This window comes from Hyperoodon ampullatus, assembly GCF_949752795.1.
Source record: "Hyperoodon ampullatus genome assembly, chromosome: 19".
In the NCBI taxonomy this organism is placed as follows: Eukaryota; Metazoa; Chordata; class Mammalia; order Artiodactyla; family Ziphiidae; genus Hyperoodon; species Hyperoodon ampullatus.
This window is the reverse complement of record NC_136932.1, coordinates 5,740,124-5,761,423: the sequence shown is the minus strand read 5'-3', so window position 1 is coordinate 5,761,423 and position 21,300 is coordinate 5,740,124. Positions and strand designations below refer to the sequence as shown.

At 46.1% G+C, this 21,300-nt stretch overlaps 1 protein-coding gene across 1 annotated transcript; it reads right to left on the bottom strand.

The window, feature by feature from the left end:
- Positions 1-1,867: 1,867 nt before the first annotated feature.
- WIPF2 (WAS/WASL interacting protein family member 2) lies at positions 1,868-18,238 on the bottom strand (the record flags this gene model as incomplete). Its single annotated transcript, XM_079724534.1, has 7 exons — positions 1,868-1,908; positions 2,150-2,251; positions 3,836-4,045; positions 11,737-12,393; positions 12,745-12,861; positions 13,766-13,898; positions 18,176-18,238. 7 exons carry the CDS (start codon positions 18,236-18,238, stop codon positions 1,868-1,870), a joined length of 1,323 nt encoding a protein of 440 aa, XP_079580660.1.
- Between the last annotated feature and the right edge of the window lie 3,062 nt (positions 18,239-21,300).

Here is a 21,300-nt window from a genome sequence, read left to right as displayed (position 1 = left end):
TGCAGTATCAAGTCTTGTACTTTCTCCTTTTCCCTCCACTAGCATCCTCCCTCTAAGCTCCACTGGCTTCAGGATGCTGGGGGGATACTGCCGGGAGGTAACTGCTAACAGATTTGAAAATAAGAATGATAAATAAAGAATGATTAGAAAAAGCGTGGTCACAGACCTAATCATGGTTTGCCCCAGCAGTCAATATGGTCCAGGGGATGGCAAAGGATCGCAGACCCCAGATAAATAACCCAAGTCGAGAGCTCTTTCACCTAGCACTGGGAAGACTTGGGTTTCACTGGGCACCATGTACAGATCCTTCGTCTGTGATCCAACAGATAGGAAAGGTCCCTAGGGCAGTTTAAGCCTGTGATGTATCTGATGAAAGCTCCTTTGCTCTCACTTCAAGCTCTGAGCAGCCTCTGCACTTGACAAGAGCTTTAGCAAACCAAACCAGCTGGATGTGGAGCCCAGGAGCTCCATCATGCTGTTGGAGAAGGGGAAGTCCCTGTACCATGATCCAAGCTCAGTTCCTACCTAGATTGGGAACCTCCATTTTCTCTGTGCTCTTTAACTAGGACCTGGAAGACGAAACAATATATTGCTGGCTGCCAGGGAAGATCAACTGGACTGAGGCACACCGCACCAAAGTCCTTGTGCTTTTGGCAGAGGAATCTTTGACTACCCCCATAAGCTTCCTCACCCTTCTCTACTCTGCTGTGTTAACCCCTGCAGTCTTGGGGTTGAACAGGAAGAGCCTGCTCACTTAGACGGGCTATGAACTTCACAACGAGCGGGCCTCAGTTAAAGCCATTCACAGCCCGCAGAGCTGGTCCCTTCCACAAGGTGCTTCACCCTTCCCTTCTTCGTCATCCTGGAGCACCCATCAGGGGTTGAAGTTTTTGAACAGGGCTGCAAGGGCCAGTGGCCTTCAGGGCCAAGCAGAGAAGACTGAGGCAGCCTCAAGGTCAAGGTTAAGGCCAAGGCCAAGGTCCTATCTTCCTATCTCTCACTAGAGGTTTTGGGGGTTTCTGAATTCATAATGAATGAATGAAAGGGACTTTTCTCTTGAGGGGATAGGTGGTGAGAGGAGGAAAAACATCCCTCAGCCTCAGCACCTGAAGAAACGGAGCAGGGAGCCCCAGAGGGCTCACATGGCTCCTGGTCCCTGTGCCGCAGAGGAACTGACTAGCTCTAAAAGGACCCCCAGTTTACTTCACCCTCTCTTTTTATTAGATGTTTAGTTCAACTGATTAGTATTTAGTGTTTATATCCAACCTACTTCTGGGTATGAGCGTGGGGTGGGGTGAGGGCAAAACCAAAATACCCCGAAAAATAAAGCAGACCCATTTCCTTGCCCATGCTCTAAACTTGACCTTTAAAACAGATCACTTCTCTGCAAACTCCTTTCCCATTTCACTAAAAATGCCCACCCCCAGAAGTCCTGGCCATGCCAGCCTCCTAAAATGATGAAATATAATATACCCACCAAGCTCCCCCCACAGTGGGTAGGAGAAGGTAGGAGTACCACTCTCCACCCCGGCCCGACAATGAGTTCATTCATCACAACAAGGCACCTTTCCCCAGAGGAAAGCAGGAGACATGGAATCTTTTTCCTCATCTGGCCAGCAGGGCTTGCAAGAGGAGGGATGGATGCAGGGTTTGAGACCCTACTGTCAATATAAAGAGTCCGGTCACCAAGTCCAGAGACGAGATGCATAGATGGAGGTGAGCTGGGTGGACGCTTGGAGTCTCGAGGTTGGTTGCACTGGAGAAACACGTTAGGAGCTGTCATGCAGGTTTCAGGGAGAATGGAAGGGACCATCTGAGAAGAGGAGAGGGTCCATCCTTTTCCTGAGGAACAGGACCAAGCCAGGCTTCACCTGAGAATGGGTGGCAGAGGTGGGGCTCCACGGGCAGCTGAAAAAAATAAATAAAAACCACATACGCGAGGTCACCCACCAGACTCTGAATAACCCAAACATTCCTAAAATGAGAGACAGACAGGCTCTTCAAGCTGACCTTTAAAATCTGGGACAAGGCTTTGTTGTCTTTTTAAGAAAATGCAGACAAGGAGAAGCAAAATTAAGCTAAGAAAAGCACACACCGATTCTACAGCTTATGCAATTATGGAAGACCTTCCATGATTCTCTTCTCTCACCTCGGTTTGTTTTGCTGGGATATATTCTCTGAAAGTGTTTATATTCTTCTGGAGCAGGAAAGTCTTCTACTGGATGGAAAGAATACTTTGACTCAAAATCATCTGCAAAAGGAACAACATTAATTCACATCACCCCTCCTCGTGCTCCCACACCTCTCTGCCACTTCGGACCCTCGCCATACTAGTCTCCCGGGCTTCCTGGTGTACCATGAGGGCCTGCCTTGCCCTCTAAAGCAAGGTTCGTGAGGGCAGCAACAGCATTACTCTCCGCGCCTCGTACGTACAGAGTGTGTTCAAAGGCTCTTTACGTTAAGGAATGAGCCTTTGAACTGGTTCTTTAAATCCTTCCACCCCAAACCAGGCACATACCAGGAAAGGAGCCCAGCTGTCTGCGCGGCAGGAGAAGGAAATATAGTTCTGTGTTTCGGTAACATAGGCATGTTAGAGACTATCACCATGGGAAACCAACTGAACTGAATCCACAGATTGGTAGAAATTAATCTAAAATGGGACTATATGCCACCAGCTAGGGAACGATCTGACCAGAAGACTCCCTTTTGGCCCAGGCTCCCCTCACTGAGCTCTGCAACACAGTCGGGATGGCCATGTCATGGCTCCCACTCCCACTTTCCATGGCCCCTCTACAAGAAGGCTCAAATGTTCTGTGGGTGTGGCTCGATCACATTCCAAAGGGCATATCCTCCAAGCAAAAATACTGGTCCACTTAACAGGAACAGACTAGAGCAGGGCCAGAGAAGGGTCAACCATTAAAGAATCTACAGTGTTCAGGCTAAAAGGGACTGTGCAGATCCTTCCAGACTTCCTCAACAGAGGGTCTAACAATACCTGCTGGACAATCTTTACTTGGTGCTCCATCCCAGACCTAATGAATTAGAATCTCTTAGGTGGGGTCTAAGATTCATTTATAAACGTGGAAAAGTTAATCCGATACACTCTTGAGCTAGTCAGTCTCCTTGTTTCACAGATAAGGGAAGTGAGGTCCAAAAAAATGAACTGACTTCTTCAAAGTAACACAACTAGTCAGTGGCTTTGGATTACTAGATAAAAGTTGTGTACACAGTATTGTTTTGTTTTCAAAGGTCCAGAAAGGAGCTCTTCTTCCTAGGAGGATACGTAATTCCTGTCTCAATAATCCTGAAGAGGGCTTCCCTGGTGGCGCAGTGGTTGAGAGTCCACCTGCTGATGCAGGGGACACGGGTTCGTGCCCCGGTCTAGGAAGATCCCACATGCCGCGGAGTGGCTGGGCCCGTGAGCCATGGCCGCTGAGCCTGCGCGTCCGGAGCCTGTGCTCCGCAACGGGAGAGGCCACAACAGTGAGAGGCCCGCGTACCGCAAAAAATTAAAAAAAAAAAATAATAATCCTGAAGAGGATACAGTCTTTGACCTAAAAGCTAACCGCAAATAATGAGCCTTGGGGAGCAAGAGATTGGCTTTAGAGTTAGCAAAACACCGGCTGATTTTACTTCCATCTATTCCAAAGGAATCGTGCCTAGAATTTGCCTAAGGAAAGGGATGGCCATGGATGGGACCCAGAAGTCTGAGGGAAGGTCAGGAGAGGAACTGCAGTGAACAGAGGACACCAGCGACCACTCCCACTCTGCAGCGGCCACTGGAATTAGTGAAGTCACCACAGGAACTATGAGGCTAAAACAGCTAGCTACTCACCCAAGAAAGATCGGACAGTGGTAACAGAATCTCTGTGGCCATTCCTCAGGGGTGGTGGAGGCGGCAGGGGGGGCCCAGCTGGCGTCCTTGAGGGCGGAGGTGGGGGCCTTCCTCGGCTCAGGGGTTCTGACCCATGCATTCGGTACGGTGGGGGGGGAGGGGGGGCATCCCTGGCACCATTTCGGATCATGGGTGGCGGGGGTGGAGGAGCTGCAATTAAAGTTCAAAGCAGTTAGGTTTGGACGTAGAGACGGTGAGGGACGGAGGGATTTGAGAGACATGGGCCAAGAGAGCGCTCGGTGCTTTCCCAAAGAACCAGACCCTGTGAACCACTGGGCATCATGTTAAATATCATACTCACCCTCCCCTCATCCCTATTTCTTTAACAACATCATTCTTCTCAATACCAAAGTTCAGAATAGATTTATGACCCTTTTTCATTTCCCATGACAAGTCAGTCAAGAATTCCACTTATCCTTGATGATTTTTTTTCTCTGCTTTCACATGCCTTCCTCCACAATTCTAAGTCAGGGCTTTCTCATTTTTATCTTGTTCTACTGAAAAAAGCCTCTCAAATGTTTTCCTTGCTTCTAATCTCTTAGCCTTTCAATCCATTCTGCATACCACCAACTCACTAATCTCCCCAAAATACCAGCTCAAACTTTTCCAAGGGCTTTGCATTTCCCATATCGTAAAGTTTCAAATGCTTAGCTTCCACACTGACTGAGTCTCACCCAATCATCTTCCTTTCTTACACAGTACCCTACCACATCAGTCAGCCTGACCGCACCTTCTTTTCTCCCTTGATTCCTACATTGGATGAGGTACCACTCTTCTGTGCTGCCTCTGTCGACTCTGTCTCCCTCTACCACTACTATGTTGTATTACACGTGCTTCTTGCCGAGGGTACTGTATATTTCTTAAAGTCAGAGCAGTGTCCGTTCATCTGAGTTCCCAAGCTCAGCACATGGTAGGTCTTCAATCAATACGTGCTAAATAAACCAAATTACATTTGCTTTGCTCTTGTGACTCCCCCAAAATATTCAGAAATACCACCCCTCATCCCTTACTATCAAATTCTACTTTTCTTTAAGGTTCAACTCAAGCCCCATCTTCTCAAGGCTTTTCCAAAGCAATCCACTCTAATCTGATTCCCTCCTTTGCTCTCCCACAGCATTTACAGGTTATGTCACTTATTCTAACACTTAGTAGTACAGACTAAAATGAGTGATTTTCAAATTATGTATAATAATTTCATCTGCAGAAGTTACATATTTCCAATGATAGGCTCATTGCTCAAAAAAAATCGGGAACACCTCTTTTGGAATTGCCTCCAAACCCAGGTTGTCAGACAGATCCATAAATATTATCATATGATGGTCACTTCTCATTTCTGAGGTTGCATCACCACCAAAAAAATTCATACCTACGTCTGACTCTGATTTCTGGCCATTTTCGAAAATCAAATTCACCCTTAAAAGACAAAATTTGCCACCAAGCATAAGGTAATGTCAAAAGCATGCTGGGAGGAATTCCTTGGTGGCGCAGTGGTTAAGAATCTGCCTGCCAATGCAGGGGACACAGGTTCGAGCCCTGGTCCAGGGAGAGATCCCACATGCCGCGGAGCAACTAAGCCCGGGTGCCACAACTATGAGTCTGCGCTCTAGAGCCCACGAGCCACAACTACGGAGCCCACGTGCCTAGAGCCTGTGCTCTGCAACAAGAGAAGCCACCGCAATAAGAAGCCCGTGCACCACAACGAAGAGTAGCCCCCACTTGCCACAACTAGAGAAAGCCCACGCGCAGCAACAAAGACCCAATGCAGCCAAAAATAAATAAATTTTTAAAAAAAAGCACGTTGGGGGACTTCCCTGGTGGCGTAGTGGTTAAGAATCCACCTGTCAATGCAGGGGACATGGGTTCGAGCCCTGGTCCAGGAAGATACCACATGCCGCGGAGCAACTAAGCCCGTGTGCCACAACTACTGAGCCTGTGCTCTAGAGCCCGCGAGCCACAACTACTGAGCTCACGTGCCACAACTACTGAAGTCCGCAGGCCTAGAGCCTGTGCTCCACAACAAGAGAAGCCACTGCAATGAAAAGCCTGAGCACCGCAATGAAGAGTAGCCGCCGCTCGCCGCAACTAAGAGAAAGCCTGCGTGCAGCAATGAAGACCCAATGCAGCCAATAAATAAAAATAAATAAATAAAAAGCATGCTGGGGCTTCCCTGGTGGCGCAGTGGTTGAGAGTCCGCCTGCCGATGCAGGGGACCACGGGTATGGCGGGGAGGATCCCACATGCCGTGGAGTGGCTGGGCCCGTGAGCCATGGCCGCTGAGGCCGCGCACCCGGAGCCTGTGCTCCGCAACGGGAGAGGCCACAACAGTGAGAGGCCCGCGTACCGTGCAAAAAAAAAAAAAAAACCAAAAACAAAAAAGCATGCTGGACATCACTGGAATAGGTTCGAATGTGTTTAAGTTAGATTATTTCTATGCTTTGCACTAAGAATACTAGCAGCTACCATTTATTTGATATCCATCATGTTCCAGGCACTGTCCCGGGCACTTTATATGTATTAAATCTTTAAAAATTCTTGTAGCCACCCCTGCACAAGTATGAGGCATTATCCCCATTTCACAAATGAGGAAACTGGGACTCAGGCTATTTGTCTAAGGTCACAGATCTAACAGACCCAGCATACGTCTGCTCTTCCATAGTAAGAAAACTGCTACACAATGCTTTTCACAACAACCTCAAGTATTAAATATCTCCCGAACAAATGTATAACCCAGTGAGATGGCAATGTGTCTTTTGGTACCTGGGCCATGTTACCAAACAGTACATGGAGACTACTCGGCTTAACAGACAACACTGTCTTAGTAATAAGAGTATATATCATTCCTCCTGAATTACTGTCAGAATTTCTATAGAGTAACCATAGTTAAGAATGAAACAGTAATGGGATGATTTTGTTTTGGTTTTGTTTTTATTAAATATTTATTTGGCTGCACCGGGTCTTTAGTTGCAGCACAAGGGATCTTCGCTGTGGCGTGTGGGATCTTATGGTTGTGGCATGCAGACTCTTAGTTGTGCCATGAGGGATCTAGTTCCCTGACCAGGGATAGAATCTGAGCCCCCTGCACTGGGAGCGTGGAGTCTTAACCGCTGGACTACCAGGGAAGTCCCTGGGATGATGCTTAGAGACAAGAAGTCTGGCACCATAGGCCCAGTAAATGTTAGTTTTAGCTTCCCATAAAACACACTCAGAATGTCAACTCTCCCTCACTCTCCAAGGTGTGTATAAGTATGGACGGGGCCATTAGAGATCATAATTAAAGAGAAATCTCCTTAACTCCTCCCAGCAGATCCCTGAACCCTGTTTTCACTCCAAATCTGCCCAAATCGAAGCTCTTTCAGGTCATCCTCAAAATATTTCCCTAAAACTCAGATTTCTCAGGGCCCTGAGAGTCTGCATCTACTGCGAGGGCGGGACCAGGGAGAGTAAGGTAGAGGGTCGGTCAGGCTCAAAAGGACACCAGCTAGACTCTGAGCGGGAGGCAGTGATGAGGGCCACCCTGGATGGGCAAACCGGAGCAGGACCAAGAGCTACCTGCTGGGCTCCCTCAGCACCCTCCCTCAGGGCCGGTCATCCTGACCAGATTCTGCCATCTCTAAGAAGTTTCTGAGCTCTTTGTCACATCCAGTTTTAAGACTTTCAAGTGACAGAGCCAGAACCCAAGGACCCCAAGAAACAAGCAGTGTGCAAAAGAAACCCTGGGGTAGGAAGACTGACTTCTGTAATCCAAGATAAACCTGTATTAAAGAAAGCATGATGTTATATTTTTTTAATTGAAGTATAGTTGATTTACAATGTTGCGTTACTTTCTGCTGTACAGCAAAGTGATTCAGTTATACATATTCTTTTTTTATATTGTTTTCCATTATGGTTTATCATAGGATATTGAATATAGTTCACTGTGCTATACAGTAGGACCTTGTTGTTTATTCATTCTATATATAATCACTTACATCTGCTAAACCCAACCTCCCACTCCATCCTCAATTCTTTTAAAAAGAAAAAAATTCCCTTAAAAAAATAGTGTTTTAGGGACTTCCCTGGTGGTCCAGTGGTTAAGACTCCGTGCTCCCAATGCAGGGGGACTGGGTTTGATCTCTGGTCAAGGAACTAGATCCCTCATGCCGCAACTAAGACCCAGAACAGCCAAAATAAAATAAATAAATAAATAAATAAATATATATATATATATATATATATATATATTTTAAATAGTGTTTTACTCTGCAAAGGAAAAATTCAGAAAACAAACCTTATGGACCAATAATAAGGGACTTTTCGGTCTCTGAGCACCCTGGGGAGGGTAAAAGACTACATACTCATTCAAATGTAAATAATTCATAAAGAAACAAAAGTAAATTATCCCATGTTATCACACCATATGATTTATTAACAGAGATAAGTCCATGAAAACTGCCTAGAAGTCCTCTGCATAAAACCACTAAATTCGTCAGCACACCACAGTTTATAAAGCACTTTTACACATTATTTTATTTATAACCACCTCTGAAAAGTACTGTGAACACCATTTTACGGATGAGGAAACAAACTCAGAGAATCAGAGTGATCTGCCCAATGTCACAGAACAAGTGGAGCCAATACTTGAAAGATCTCTGACTAAAATGTCTCAATTTTTTTTCAGAGTGTCACTCTTAAGAACTGCTGCTCTGGTTACTGATACAGAAAGCACGCTGAGGCCTATGTCAGGCCTCGAAGTTGATGATGGCTGTAGACAGAAGAACAAGGCTCATAACTTCACATTTTTCTAAAGAAATCACAAAAAAAGAACTGAGAAGTGGGAAGCAAGAAGTCTGCAGACATTTAAAACGACTCAGTTCAACCCACAGAAATTACATTTTTCTCCGCTTCTATTCCTGGTTGGCTTCAGAAAGATATGGGCTCTGCTCAGATAAAGGGTCATTTTAAAAAATCCCTGAGTTAAAAAAAAATTTTTCTTTTTAACCTAAACTTTGTAGAGTCAAAGGTCACGTTAGGACTACATCCTTATGGCTAAAGCCAGGGAACTACAGGGTCGGCCACATACCAGGCTCCCGTGTGACCGCCTGATGCTACTGCCAGCTCCTAGAATACAAGTCTCTGTACCTAATCAAGCAGCAGTACCAGTTTATGGGCCTTTAATACATGCTTCCTGATGACATACCTGCTTAATCGATGATCTCATCTATACCTGCAGGGACTGTTTAAAAGCAAAGTTCAAAAGCCATATGTGGAGGCTGCGGCTCAAAGCCCAGTGAAACAAGAGAATACAGGAGCCAAAATTCCTGGGTCTGAGAAGGCCCCAGCATGGCCTCGTTCACTCTCTACTTTCAGGCAGGCTATTTTGTAGGATGACACAACCTCTCCCACCTTTTTGAAGGTTCCTTAATCCCCTCCTTACCCAGTTCAGGACCATGGTCCCTTGTTACAAGCACTCCCTTACACACGCCCTCAACTCCCTGGCCCTGCTCTCCATTACAGTCGCACACGCCTAAAAAACGCTAACCTGGTTAAATACAACTCCGCTCCAACTCAGTACCTGCAGAGACACAGCTGAACACACATCGAGCTGATGAATCTCACTTGAAATGTGTGGCCCCTAAGCTCGAGCGCGCCTTCCGTGATGCTGGTCATCCTAGCACACTTCTCTCCTCCACGCCCAGATGGCCATTTTGTGCCCTTTTTCCTCTCTCCTCAAATCTCCCTCTATTTCCTTACCCTCATTCACAGCTTATGTCCTTGCTTTCAATTTCACCCAGAATATAGAAGCAAAAAAAAAAAAAAAAAAAGGGGGCTTCCCTGGTGGCACAGTGGTTAAAGAATCTGCCTGCCAATGCAGGGGACACGAGTTCGAGCCCTGGGCCGGGAAGATCCCACATGCTGCGGAGCAGCTAAGCCCATGCGCCACAACTACTGAGCCTGCGCTCTAGAGCCTGCAAGTCACAACTACTGAGCCTGTGTGCCACAACTACTGAAGCCCACATGCCTAGAGCCCATGCTCCGCAACAAGAGAAGCCACTGCAATGAGAAGCCCGCGCACCGCAAGGAAGAGTAGACCTCGCTCCATGCAACTAGAGAAAGCCCGCGCGCAGCAACAAAGACCCAACGCAGCCATAAATAAATAAATACATACATTTATTTTAAAAAAATTTTAGAAGAAACTTTCCACATGCTCCTACCACTGCACCCACCTACCTAGTTGCTTCTTTGCCTGTATGCTCTGCCTTCCCTCCCATCACCATAAAGAACTGTGTTCTTATCTAAGGCCAACCCTTGACCTGTGGATCAGGTTCCATTCCTTCTTGCCTCCCCAAGGACACTATCCAGGCAATTTCCTCCTCTCTACTGGATCATTCCATCAGCACACAAAAGATGCTGAAATATCTCCCGTCTTGGGGGGGGTGGGGTGGGGGGAACCAACCCTCAATCTCTCATCCTCCTCCAGCACCCATTCCACATCCCTATACCCCCGACTCCCCTTTACAGCAAACTCCCTAGAGTTTCTCTAGCGCTATCTTCATCAAGTCCTCTCCTATTCCTGCATGCTTGAACCCACCCCAATTAGACTTTCACCCTCACGCTCCCTCCAGCACTCCACTGAAACTACTTAGAAGGGTAGTTTGGGGGTCCCCCAATGACTCCCACGTTGCTGAGACCAATGTCATTCTCAGTCTTCAACTTACCTGACCCATCTGCAGCACAGGCCACAGCTGCTCACTCACTCTATCCTGGACTTTCTCCACTACTCTCTTGGCATTCCTCCTTTCTTCCTCACTAGAGGCCCTTTCTCAGTTTTCTCTGCTTAGTACTCTCATCACTCTCGCCTGTCATGTAGGAAGGCCTCAGGCCTCGGACCTCTCCTCTTCTCTATACTCACTCCCCAGGTGATCTCACCCCAGCATGTGGTTCTCAATATCCTTCAAATTTCTCTCTCTAGCCCAGACCACTCCCCTGAACTTCAGAGCCTGAGAGTCAATCGACAATTGGTTATTTCCTCTTGGATGTCTAACAGGCATCTCAAACTTGACATCCAAAACTGAACACCCACCTTCCCCCAAACCTGCTGTGATCCTCCTATCCATCTACTCAGATTGTCGCACTAGCCCCCTAAGTGGTCTCCTTTGGCCCCTTTGTCCTCCTGTGGTGGGTTCTCAACAACACAGCCAGCTGCCTTTTCTGTGTTCCAACCCCCCGTGCCCCGCCAGTGGCTCCCCATCTCACACAGAGTAAAACCCAAAGTCTTAACAAGTCCTCCAATGTCCTCCCGTGGCATCTGGCTTTCTGACCTCCACGTCCTGCCGCTCTTCCCCTCACGCGTCCTGGTCTTGCCACAATGGTCTCCTTGTTGTCCCCAGTGTCTCAGGGTCTTTGCATTTGCTGCCCTCAATGCCTGCGTAGCGTACTCCCTCACTTCCTTCAGGTATTTGCCAAACTGTCACTTTATCAGTAAGGCCTTCCCTGACCCCACCCCTACCCTCACCCCTGTAATTTAAAATATTACCTCATCCCCACTCCAGTATATCCCATTCCCTTTCTCTGCTTTGTATTTCTCTAAAGCATCTATATACTATGTACATATATATATATATATATATTTTTTTTTTACTAATTAATTTGTTAACTGTCCAGGAGAACAGGATTTTTTGTCTTTTTTTATTTACTGCTGTTTTCCTAACAACAGAGTCTGACACGTAAAAAGGCATTCAATAAACCTGTTGAATGAGTATTCACTTCAATCACTGAAGGACAGCTTTGGGGAAAAGGGTGAATAGGAAGGATAAACTCAGTCTCAGTATGGTAGGAAAAATCAGGTGCTTCCAGGCACTTACCTGCTCCCCGACTGGGAGGGTCTCGGGCTGGGGGAGGTGGCCTATTACTCTGTAAAGAAGGGGAGGCTGAGGTGGGTGGAGGAGGCGCTAGGCCTCTAACAGGCCCTGGTGTCTTCCTATGCAAAGAATTGTGTCTCTGTGGCAGCTCAGGGGCTGACTCGTTAGTGGGACTGGAGGGTCCATTGGGGACCCCGGGAGGCTGGCGGTAAGGCGGCGGCGGAGGAGCTGGAGACTGGCCGCCTGGTCCTGTTCTGACATTCACAGGGGAAGGAGGCGGCTTGACTGGGGGTGGAGCGGGAGGTCCCTCTCGACCAAGGTGAAGCCTCTGTCCAGGTGTGGGTGGCAGGGGCTTCTCTCTGTTGTAGGCTGCGGCTTTGCTGCTGTGCACAGGCAGAGGCGTAGGGGGGGCGTTGGCACGCCGCCCCGGGGGAGGCGGAGGCGGGGCGGAGGAGCTGTGCTTCATGCCTGTACTGCTGGTGGTATTAGGCCGAGAGAGGTCCGGTAACGAGGGTCTCTGCGTCCGGGGCAGTTCTGGGAGTGAGGCTCGGTTGCTGTCTGTATCATCCTGAGGGCGCCCGCTGGCTGTAGACCCCGGAGGCCTTGGGGCAGCAGCTCGAGAACTGGGGACTTGTAGGGCTGGCTTGCCAGCTAGGTTCTCTACAAATACACCAGACAGCACTGGGTCAACGGAGCTGGACCTATGTTGCTGGTATCTCCACGTCACCCCGCCTCCTTAGTGCAACCTGCATGGCAGCAGGGCAAATACCTGTACGATTCTGGGTTTTAACCTGGTTTCAGGCTCAGGGCCCATTAACAAATACTACTGATGCAAGTTGAATGCACTCTTATTTACCCCCAGCTTTTGCTTTCTTCTACTTTATAACTCCTGCCCTGCCCCCACTCCTCCTTCCCATCTCTACCACACTCCTCAACCCCAGAGGGCCCACCTGGGACCAGTCAGAAACGAACGCGCTTGGGAAATATCCTAAGGACGTACTTATCACATACCTGAGCCGTCCTTGGCTCCCACAGGGCGGAGCTTTGGCACTCCTCCTTGGAAGAGACCTCCCTTGGGCTGCAGGGCAGCTGCTCCAGAGCCATAACCACCACTGCTTCCTTTGGGTTCTGGAAAGCACACCATTAGGATTTTCATTTCATATGTTCTGAGGCTGGTGACCAAGTCAATCCTGAGGAGAAACCCCTCCTCTACCTGGGCTTTAATTTGCAAACAAACCGATATTGCTTTTGCCTTTCCACTGAAATAGAAAGCTGGGCTTCTCTGCTCCACAGCTTCATGTAGGTGTGGGGATGAAACTCTGTGCTGTGATGAAAGAGAGAAAACAAAAGGAACGAGGAGCCAGTCTTCCTTTATTTAGGGCAGAGCAGTAACCAGGATGAAGACCTGTTCAACAGAGTTCTCGAGGCTTTCCTCTCCAAGTCCCAGATGGTGAGGGGGCTTAATGGCTCAGGGACCCAGGTGTGAGAAAACCCCCAGAGGCCTTTCAGAATGAACACTTGTAGCAATTATAAAATCATCGTTGGCTTCAGCTTACAGGCTTTTAGGACTGTGGTGGTCTTCTCAGAGAAAAGCCAAGGATATGCCCTAACAAGCACTAGTTATAGTAGGAGATGGGAGGCTTAAGACCCCGAGAATGCTTCTCAAAGGTCAAAAGGAAATTTCTAAGGTATTCAAATGAACAGATGAGAAGACAGCCAAAGAACATCCCAAGACAAAACTCTCCCACTGGGCTTCCCTGGTGGCGCAGTGGTTGAGAGTCCGCCTGCCGATGCAGGGAACACGGGTTCGTGCCCCAGTCTGGGAAGATCCCACATGCCACGGAGCGGCTGGGCCAGTGAGCCATGGCCGCTGGGCCTGCGCGTCCGGAGCCTGTGCTCCGCGGCAGGAGAGGCCACAACAGTGAGAGTCCCGTGTACCGCAAAAAAAAAAAAAAAAAAAGACAGCCAAGCCTAGTCCCCGAGTCAACCCTGGGATCCCAGCGGTTCATCAGGAGATGAAGCTCAGACTCACTCTCGAGGATGGGAGCACTCCGATCATTAATGTTGGTCACCTTCTTCAGCTTGGTCCCTTTGCAGATGTCCTGTAAGAGAGCACCTCGACCCCGCTGCTCATCTCTACTCAGCTTGGGTAGCTCAGTGTTGGCCTGAAGGAAGAGGGAAACATAAGTTCACCCTCAATATCCCCTTCATCACAAGCTCGGGATAAATGCCTTAAGCCAAACTGGATTCCACGAGATGCCTGTCTAACCTAATAAGATACATGTGCCAAACGACAGTATCAATGTCCATTATCCTCCTCCTTAGACCTTTCTCTCATGCTGTACCTTCTGTGAAGGGTATAGGTCTTCCTCCTGTTCAGAAGCTTCTGACAGGAGGCCTGCACCAATACTTACTGAGCACCTATGTGCTAGGCTTGTGTGTCGGACACTTTATTCGTAGCATCACCACCAAGGCAAACATTTATTGAGCCCCCACTATATCCCAGGCGTTGTGCTAATAATAAGCACATTACTTTCATTATCTTATTTAAATCCTGAAATATTCCTATGACCAACAACAACAGGAGCATAGGGACAGACAGCTAGATAAATGGAACAAAACAGAAAATCCATAAAGCAGGCCCAGGTCTATATAGAAATAATAAAAGCATATTTCTTCAGTGCAGAAAGGATAGATTATTAAATACAAGGTGTTAATAACAAGTGGTTAATGTTTTGGGCCATGCCGGGCGGCACGTAGGATCTTAGTTCCCCAACTAGGGATCACACACACACGCCTGCAGCGGAAGCGTGGAATCTTAACCACTGGACCGCCAGGGAAGTCCGACAAGTGGTTAATTTTTAGAAAAAAATGATAAAGTTAAATACCTACCTTAGCACTTTACTCTCAAATAAATTCTAGCTGAATTATAAAATTTAAGTGTAAAAAAATAAAACCACAGAAGTACTATATGCAAAAATATAGGAAATGGGAAGGACTTGCTAATCAAGACAACCAAAATACAGGAAAAGATCGACAGATTTGCTTATTACAACTTATTTACTTAGGAATATGAGTAAATAAGCAGATGACACACTGGAAGAAAAACTGTCAGTGACAAATGTAACATATGATAGAAAGAAAGGTAGTGGCCTAAATCTATAGAGCATTAACATATAAAGATGACTTAGCAATCAGTGGGATAATAAGGAAAAGATATGAACAACACTGCATAAAAGAAGTCAAAAGAGGGCTTCCCTGGTGGCTCAGTGGTTGAGAGTCCGCCTGCCGATGCAGGGGACACGGGTTCGTGCCCCGGTCCGGGAAGATCCCACATAACGTGAAGCGGCTGGACCCGTGAGCCATGGCCGCTGAGCCTGTGCGTCTGGAGCCTGTGCTCCGCAACAGGAGAGGCCACAACAGTGAGAGGCCCGCATACCACGAAAAAGAAGTCAAAAGAGCCAACAAATATGAAAAAAAATCAACTATAATAAAAAAAAATGTAGTGTAAAACTATAATTATCTACCTATGATACTGGTAAAGGTTAAAATTACAAAGAGACTGCTACCTTTGTGAAGGCAAGGACCACTGCCTGTACAGTGCCTGGCACACTGAAGATGTTCAAAACAACGTATAGAATAAAAAACTGCCCTATGGGGCTTCCCTGGTGGCGCAGTGGTTGAGAGTCCGCCTGCCGATGCAGGGGATGCGGGTTCGTGCCCCGGTCTGGGAAGATCCCACATGCCGCGGAGCGGCTGGGCCCGTGAGCCATGGCCGCTGAGCCTGCGCGTCCGGAGCCTGTGCTCCGCAACGGGAGAGGCCACAACAGTGAGAGGCCCGCGTGCCGAAAAAAAAAAAAAAAAAAACAACTGCCCTATGGTGATCTTAAGGATCCAGGAAAACAGGTACTCTTTTCTACTACCTGTGGTAGGATAGATTGGTATGATTTTTCTAGAAAGTAATTTATGTATGAAACACCTTTTAAAAGTCTAGCACAAGAATTCTACTTCCAGAAATTAACTTTAAGAAAATAATTGGAGACGTGCACAAAGACAATAATAATAGCAAAAAAAGAGTTTATAATAGCATGAAGCTGAAGTAATCTAAAAGTTCAACCGAAAAGAACAACGACGGTATAATCATACAGTGGGATGCCAGTTAAGCTCTTAAAGATGTAGAAGTAAGCATCTTTTCATGGAAATAAATATCTGACACAATCAAGCAAAAAATACTATAGAACAATACATACAGCATGATTCCAGTTTTCTACAGGAGTCATAACAGAACCTATCTCATAGCGTAGTTTTGAGAATTAAATGATAACACTTTTTAAGAGCTTAGCACAGTGCCTGGTGTATAGTAAGAGTTCAATAAGTAGTAGCTAGCTTATATTGTGAAGACAAAAAAGGTACACACATACAGAAAATTTCTAGAAGAATAGACACTGATACTAGCAAAAGTTAATCTGGGGTAATAATTATTTATGTTTATCTGTATTTTCTAGTTTACCTACAATAAACATACAAAATGTTAACAAAGGTTAATTACAGATTAACATTTTCTATGTTTATTGGTGTTCTCTAGTTTTTTCTGGATTTTTAGTGCAGTAAAAAAGTTTTTAATGATATCACTAAACGTTTAATGACATGACAAGCCATTCATGATGTATTAATGAGGAAGAAGAGCCGATCAGGAATCAGTATGTATATAAAGCACAGCCTTTTTTAAAAAAAAAAAGGTAGACGGGCTTCCCTGGTGACGCAGTGGTCAGGAATCTGCCTGCCAATGCAGGGGTCACAGGTTCGAGTCCTGGTCTGGGAAGATCCCACATGCCGCGGAGCAACTAAGCCCATGCGCCACGCTACTGAGCCTGCGTTCTAGAGCCCGCGAACCACAACTACTGAGCCCACGCGCCACAACTACTGAAGCCCACGTGCCTAGAGCCCATGCTCCACAAGAGAAGCCACCAAAATGAGAAGCCGCGCACCGCAACGAAGAGTAGCCCCCACTCACTGCAACTAGAGAAAGCCCGTGTGCAGCAACAAAGACCCAATGCAGCCAAAAATAAATAAATTAATAAATAAATTATTTTTTAAAAGGCAGACAGACACAAAAGGAGGAAGGAGGGAGGGGAAGGCTAGACACAAAACTGTTATGAATGGTTGGATTATGGGTAACTGCTCCTTTTTGCTTAACCACAGTTCATAAATTTCTTGAACATATTACTTTTGTAAAGAGAAAAATATCACTAAGCGTGTCCAAAATTGAGCTCATATCCTCCCCCACAAACCTGTTTCTCTTGTAAATAGCACCAGCATTCAATCAATCCCCCAACTAGAGTCATTCCAATCTCCTTCCTGTTCTTCACTCTTCCATCTGTCATCAGACTCTTAAGATTTTACTTTGTCATTGTCTCTTGTCTCCACTCTCCATCCTCACTGCTTTAGTCCAGACTCTCATTTTCAATTGTCACCGGCTTCTGTCTCCAGTCTCAACCTCCCTGTCTGTAGTCTCAACTCCCAACCTACCGTCCACACTGTGAAGAGTAACTTTCCTAATATAAACCCAAGCAGGTTCCTCCTGCGGCTGAAGAGACTTCAGCATCTCCCCATCACAACCAAGAGAAAACTCCAAACCCGCCACCTACACCTCCAGCCTCAGCTCCCACCACACCCCCAAAATTATAGGAAAAAAACCAGAAGTTGGCAGACCTGAACTCTAGTCCTAGTTCTGAAACAAATTAGCTAGGTTAAGTCACCTTTCCTCTTTTAGGGCACAATTTCTCATCTGTTAAACACCCAACACACCCAACACACCCAACACACACACACACACGAGATGAATCACCCAGGTTGCTTCCTTCTTTCTCATGTGACTCCAGGTATCACAACTCAGATATAGTAAAAGTGGCTGTCTCCTTGGTTCAGAAGCCACACTGCTTTTTTTTTTTTCCTTCCCATTACTGAACCTTTAGTCTTCTTCCTAATTCCATTAACTCCTTTCTTTCTTGATATGGGGCACGGGGGCATTTAGACCTGATGGACTTGACTTTAAAGTGAACTGATTTGGAGAAGAAGAGAAGGAAATGAAATGGCAGCAAGAAACAACAACTAGGAATTGCCATCCCTTTTCTCAAAGATGCAGGGAAAGGACACATTGACCTTTATACTACAATAGTTTTAGGGAAGACACACTAGTTCCGACTCTGATGCCACCTGCCCAAATCTCCATTTAGACTGAACCAGGATAAAAAAAACCAAGACAAGCCATTATGGTCCTAAGAGGACTTCTCAGGAATCAGAACGAACTGAGGAAGACAGACTTTACTTATCTATTCTCCATCTTCCTACACCACATGTCTTTGAGTACACTATGTCTTATACCAGGAAGCCCTAAGTATCCATTCAGGTCTTGAGATAGCCAGGTGGATGGACTACCTACCTGATTAGAAGTGGGAGGTGGAGGAGGACCGGGGGGTGGTGGAGGGGGAGGAGGAATTGGCATCCTTGCCCTGTTTGCAGTTGGCACTGCTCTCTTTCCTTTTTAATCTGCAGCTTTAGGTCACTCATATACCTGCAAGTGAAACAGAAATAAATTCATGAGAACAACTTTGCCATGAGAGACACTGAGGACCAGGAGAACCAGAGGACTGAGCATGACACCAGAGAGAAACTAGGCACTCATCTCCTAGTCGCACTGTGATATAGTCCAGGGCTCGGTAAATCTTTTCTGTAAAAGGCCAGATTAAAAAAAATACTTTAGGCTTTGTAAGCCCCATATGGCCTCTGTCGCACATTATTCTTCTGTTTTGTTTTGACAACCTTTTAAATTAATAAACTTTATTTCTTAGAGCAGTTTTAGGTTCACAGCAAAACTGAGCAGAAAGTACAGAGTCCCCCTAAAACCCCTGTCCCCCCCAACACACAGAGTCCCCCACTACCTGTACCCTGCACTGATACATTTGTCACAATTGATGAACCTACACTGACACCTCGTTATCACCTGAAATCCACAGTTTACATTAGGGTTCACTCTTGGTGTTGTACGTTCCATGGGTTTGGACAAATGTCTAACGACAACTCTCCACCAATGACGTATCATATAGAATCGTTTCACTGTCCTAAGAATCTCTTATGCTGTATCTATTCATCCCTCCCTGCCCCCCACCCCTGAACCCCTGGCAACCACTGAGCGTTTTAATGTCTCCATAGTTTTGCCTTTTCCAGAATGTTGTATAGTTGGAATCTTACAGTACCCTTTTCTGATTGGCTTCTTTCACTTGGTAATATACATTTAAGTTTCCTCCATGTCTTTTCATGGCTTGATAGCTCATTTCTTTTTAGCACTGAATAACATTCCACTGTCTGGATGTACCACACAGTTTGTTTATCCATTCACCTCCTGAAGGACATCTGGGATGCTTCCAAGTTTTAGCAATTATGAATAACGCTGATATAAACATCCTTGTGCAGGTTTTTGTGAGCACATAAGTTTTGGACTCATTTGGGTAAACATCAAGGAGCATGACCGATGGACCATATGGTAAGAGTATGTTCTGGAATAAACTGCCAGAAGACCTTCCGCGATGGCTGTACCAATTCGCATTCTCACCAGCAATGAATTAGAGTTCCTACTGCTCCACATCCTCGCCAGCATTCTGGATTTTGGTCATTCCAACAGGTGTGTAGTAGTATCCTGTTGTTTTAATTTGCAATTCCTAAATGACATATGATGTTGGAATATTTTCATATGCTGACTTGCCATCTATATATCTTCTTTTTTTGAAATTAATTAATTATTTTTTTTTGGCTACACTGAGGCACGCAGGCTTAGTTGCAGCATGTGGGATCTTAACTCCCCGAACAGGGATCGAACCCGGGTCCTCTGCATTGGGAGCGCAGAGTTTTAACCACTGGACCACCAGGGAAGTCCCTATATATCTTCTTTGGCGAGGTGCGTGTTCAGGTCTTTTGCTCACTTTTTAATCGGGTTGTTTGTTTTATTATTGTTGAGTTTTAAGAGTTCTTTGTACATTTTAGGTAACAGTCCTTTATCAGATGTATCTTTTGCAAATATTTTCTCTTACTCTGTGGCTTGTGTTCTCATTCCCTTGATTTTTACATTTAAAAAACGTAAAAACCGGGACTTCCTTGGTGGCGCAGTGGTTAAGAATCCGCCTGCCAATGCAGGGGACACGGGTTCCATCCCTGGTCCAGGAAGATCCCACATGCCACGGAGCAACTAAGCCCGTGAGCCACAACTACTGAGCCTGCGCTCTAGAGCCCGCGAGCCACAACTACTGAGCCCATGCGCCACAACTACTGAAGCCCGTGCACCACAACTACAGAAGCCAGTGTGCCTACAGCTCAAACTCCACAACAAAGCCACCGCAATGAGAAGCCCACACACCACAACAAAGAGCAACCCCTGCTCACCACGACTAGAGTAAGCCCACGTGCAGTAACGAAGACCCAATGCAGCCAAAAATAAATAAATAAATAAAAAATAAATAAATAAACTTATTAAGGAAAGTTGTAAAAACCATTCTTAGTCATTGGGCCATACAAAACAGACCATGGACCAGATCTGACTCATGGGCCACAGTTTACTGACCCCTGGTATAGTCACATCACTGGAATCTGATAAGAGCGTAAATACCACGTGAGAATTTATCCAGTTATCAGTGGCTTAATACTTAACACTCAAAAAGTATACAGCTGTCTCCTTATTACAGTCTGTAAGTGATCCTCATTTCACAAATGAGACTAAAGCCAGGGAACTTTAGTCTTCATAAGACATTGAAGCAGGGGGCAAGGATAAAACTAAAACTCAAGAACAACACCCCCCAAAAGTCACCCCAAGGAAATCCCACTTCTTGAACCCTCAAAAGTCAAAGCCAAATAATTGCAGAGGTTTGGCTCTAAACTCTTTACATGGGTGATCAAAATCTCTCTGTGAATAAAGAAGTAACCACTTAAACACTTCTCTCAGTGCCCTGAGAACGATAAAAGGGCAAATATTCCAAAGGTTCTATAAGACCAAGGACCTTTGTAGGTAGTAAATTTGATCAAAAACATGACCGTTAACATCTTCAAAATCCCAGCTCCTTCCAGTGGAATGCCACTCTAGGCTGGCTGCCAATAGAGCTTTTTGCTCCAGTCACAAAGAACTGGACAGTACTTTGGCTAGGTGGTTCCCACAGGGAATGATGTCTGAACTCACTTCAAGGAATGAGCAGCTGACTCCCCTCTAAGGGAAATACCTTCTCATTTCTGGTTTCAAAATTAAGTCTAGTCTTTCTTTGCCAGGAATCTAACATACTAGGCTTGAAAAACTGATCAAAATAGTAAATCCTCATAAGCAGAACATCTATCTCGGGGCGTGGGGGGGTGTTAAAGTGAAAGAAACACGTGGAGAAGAAGAAAAAAACTTTCTTCTATTAAATTCTCTGGGTTCACTATGACCATTCCACTCAAGTCCCCATAGCAGTCTTAAAGCTAGCAGCCCAAGAATAAGGAAAATAGTAGTTTATTCAGAAACAAACATTTTCAACTAATTCCAGTCAC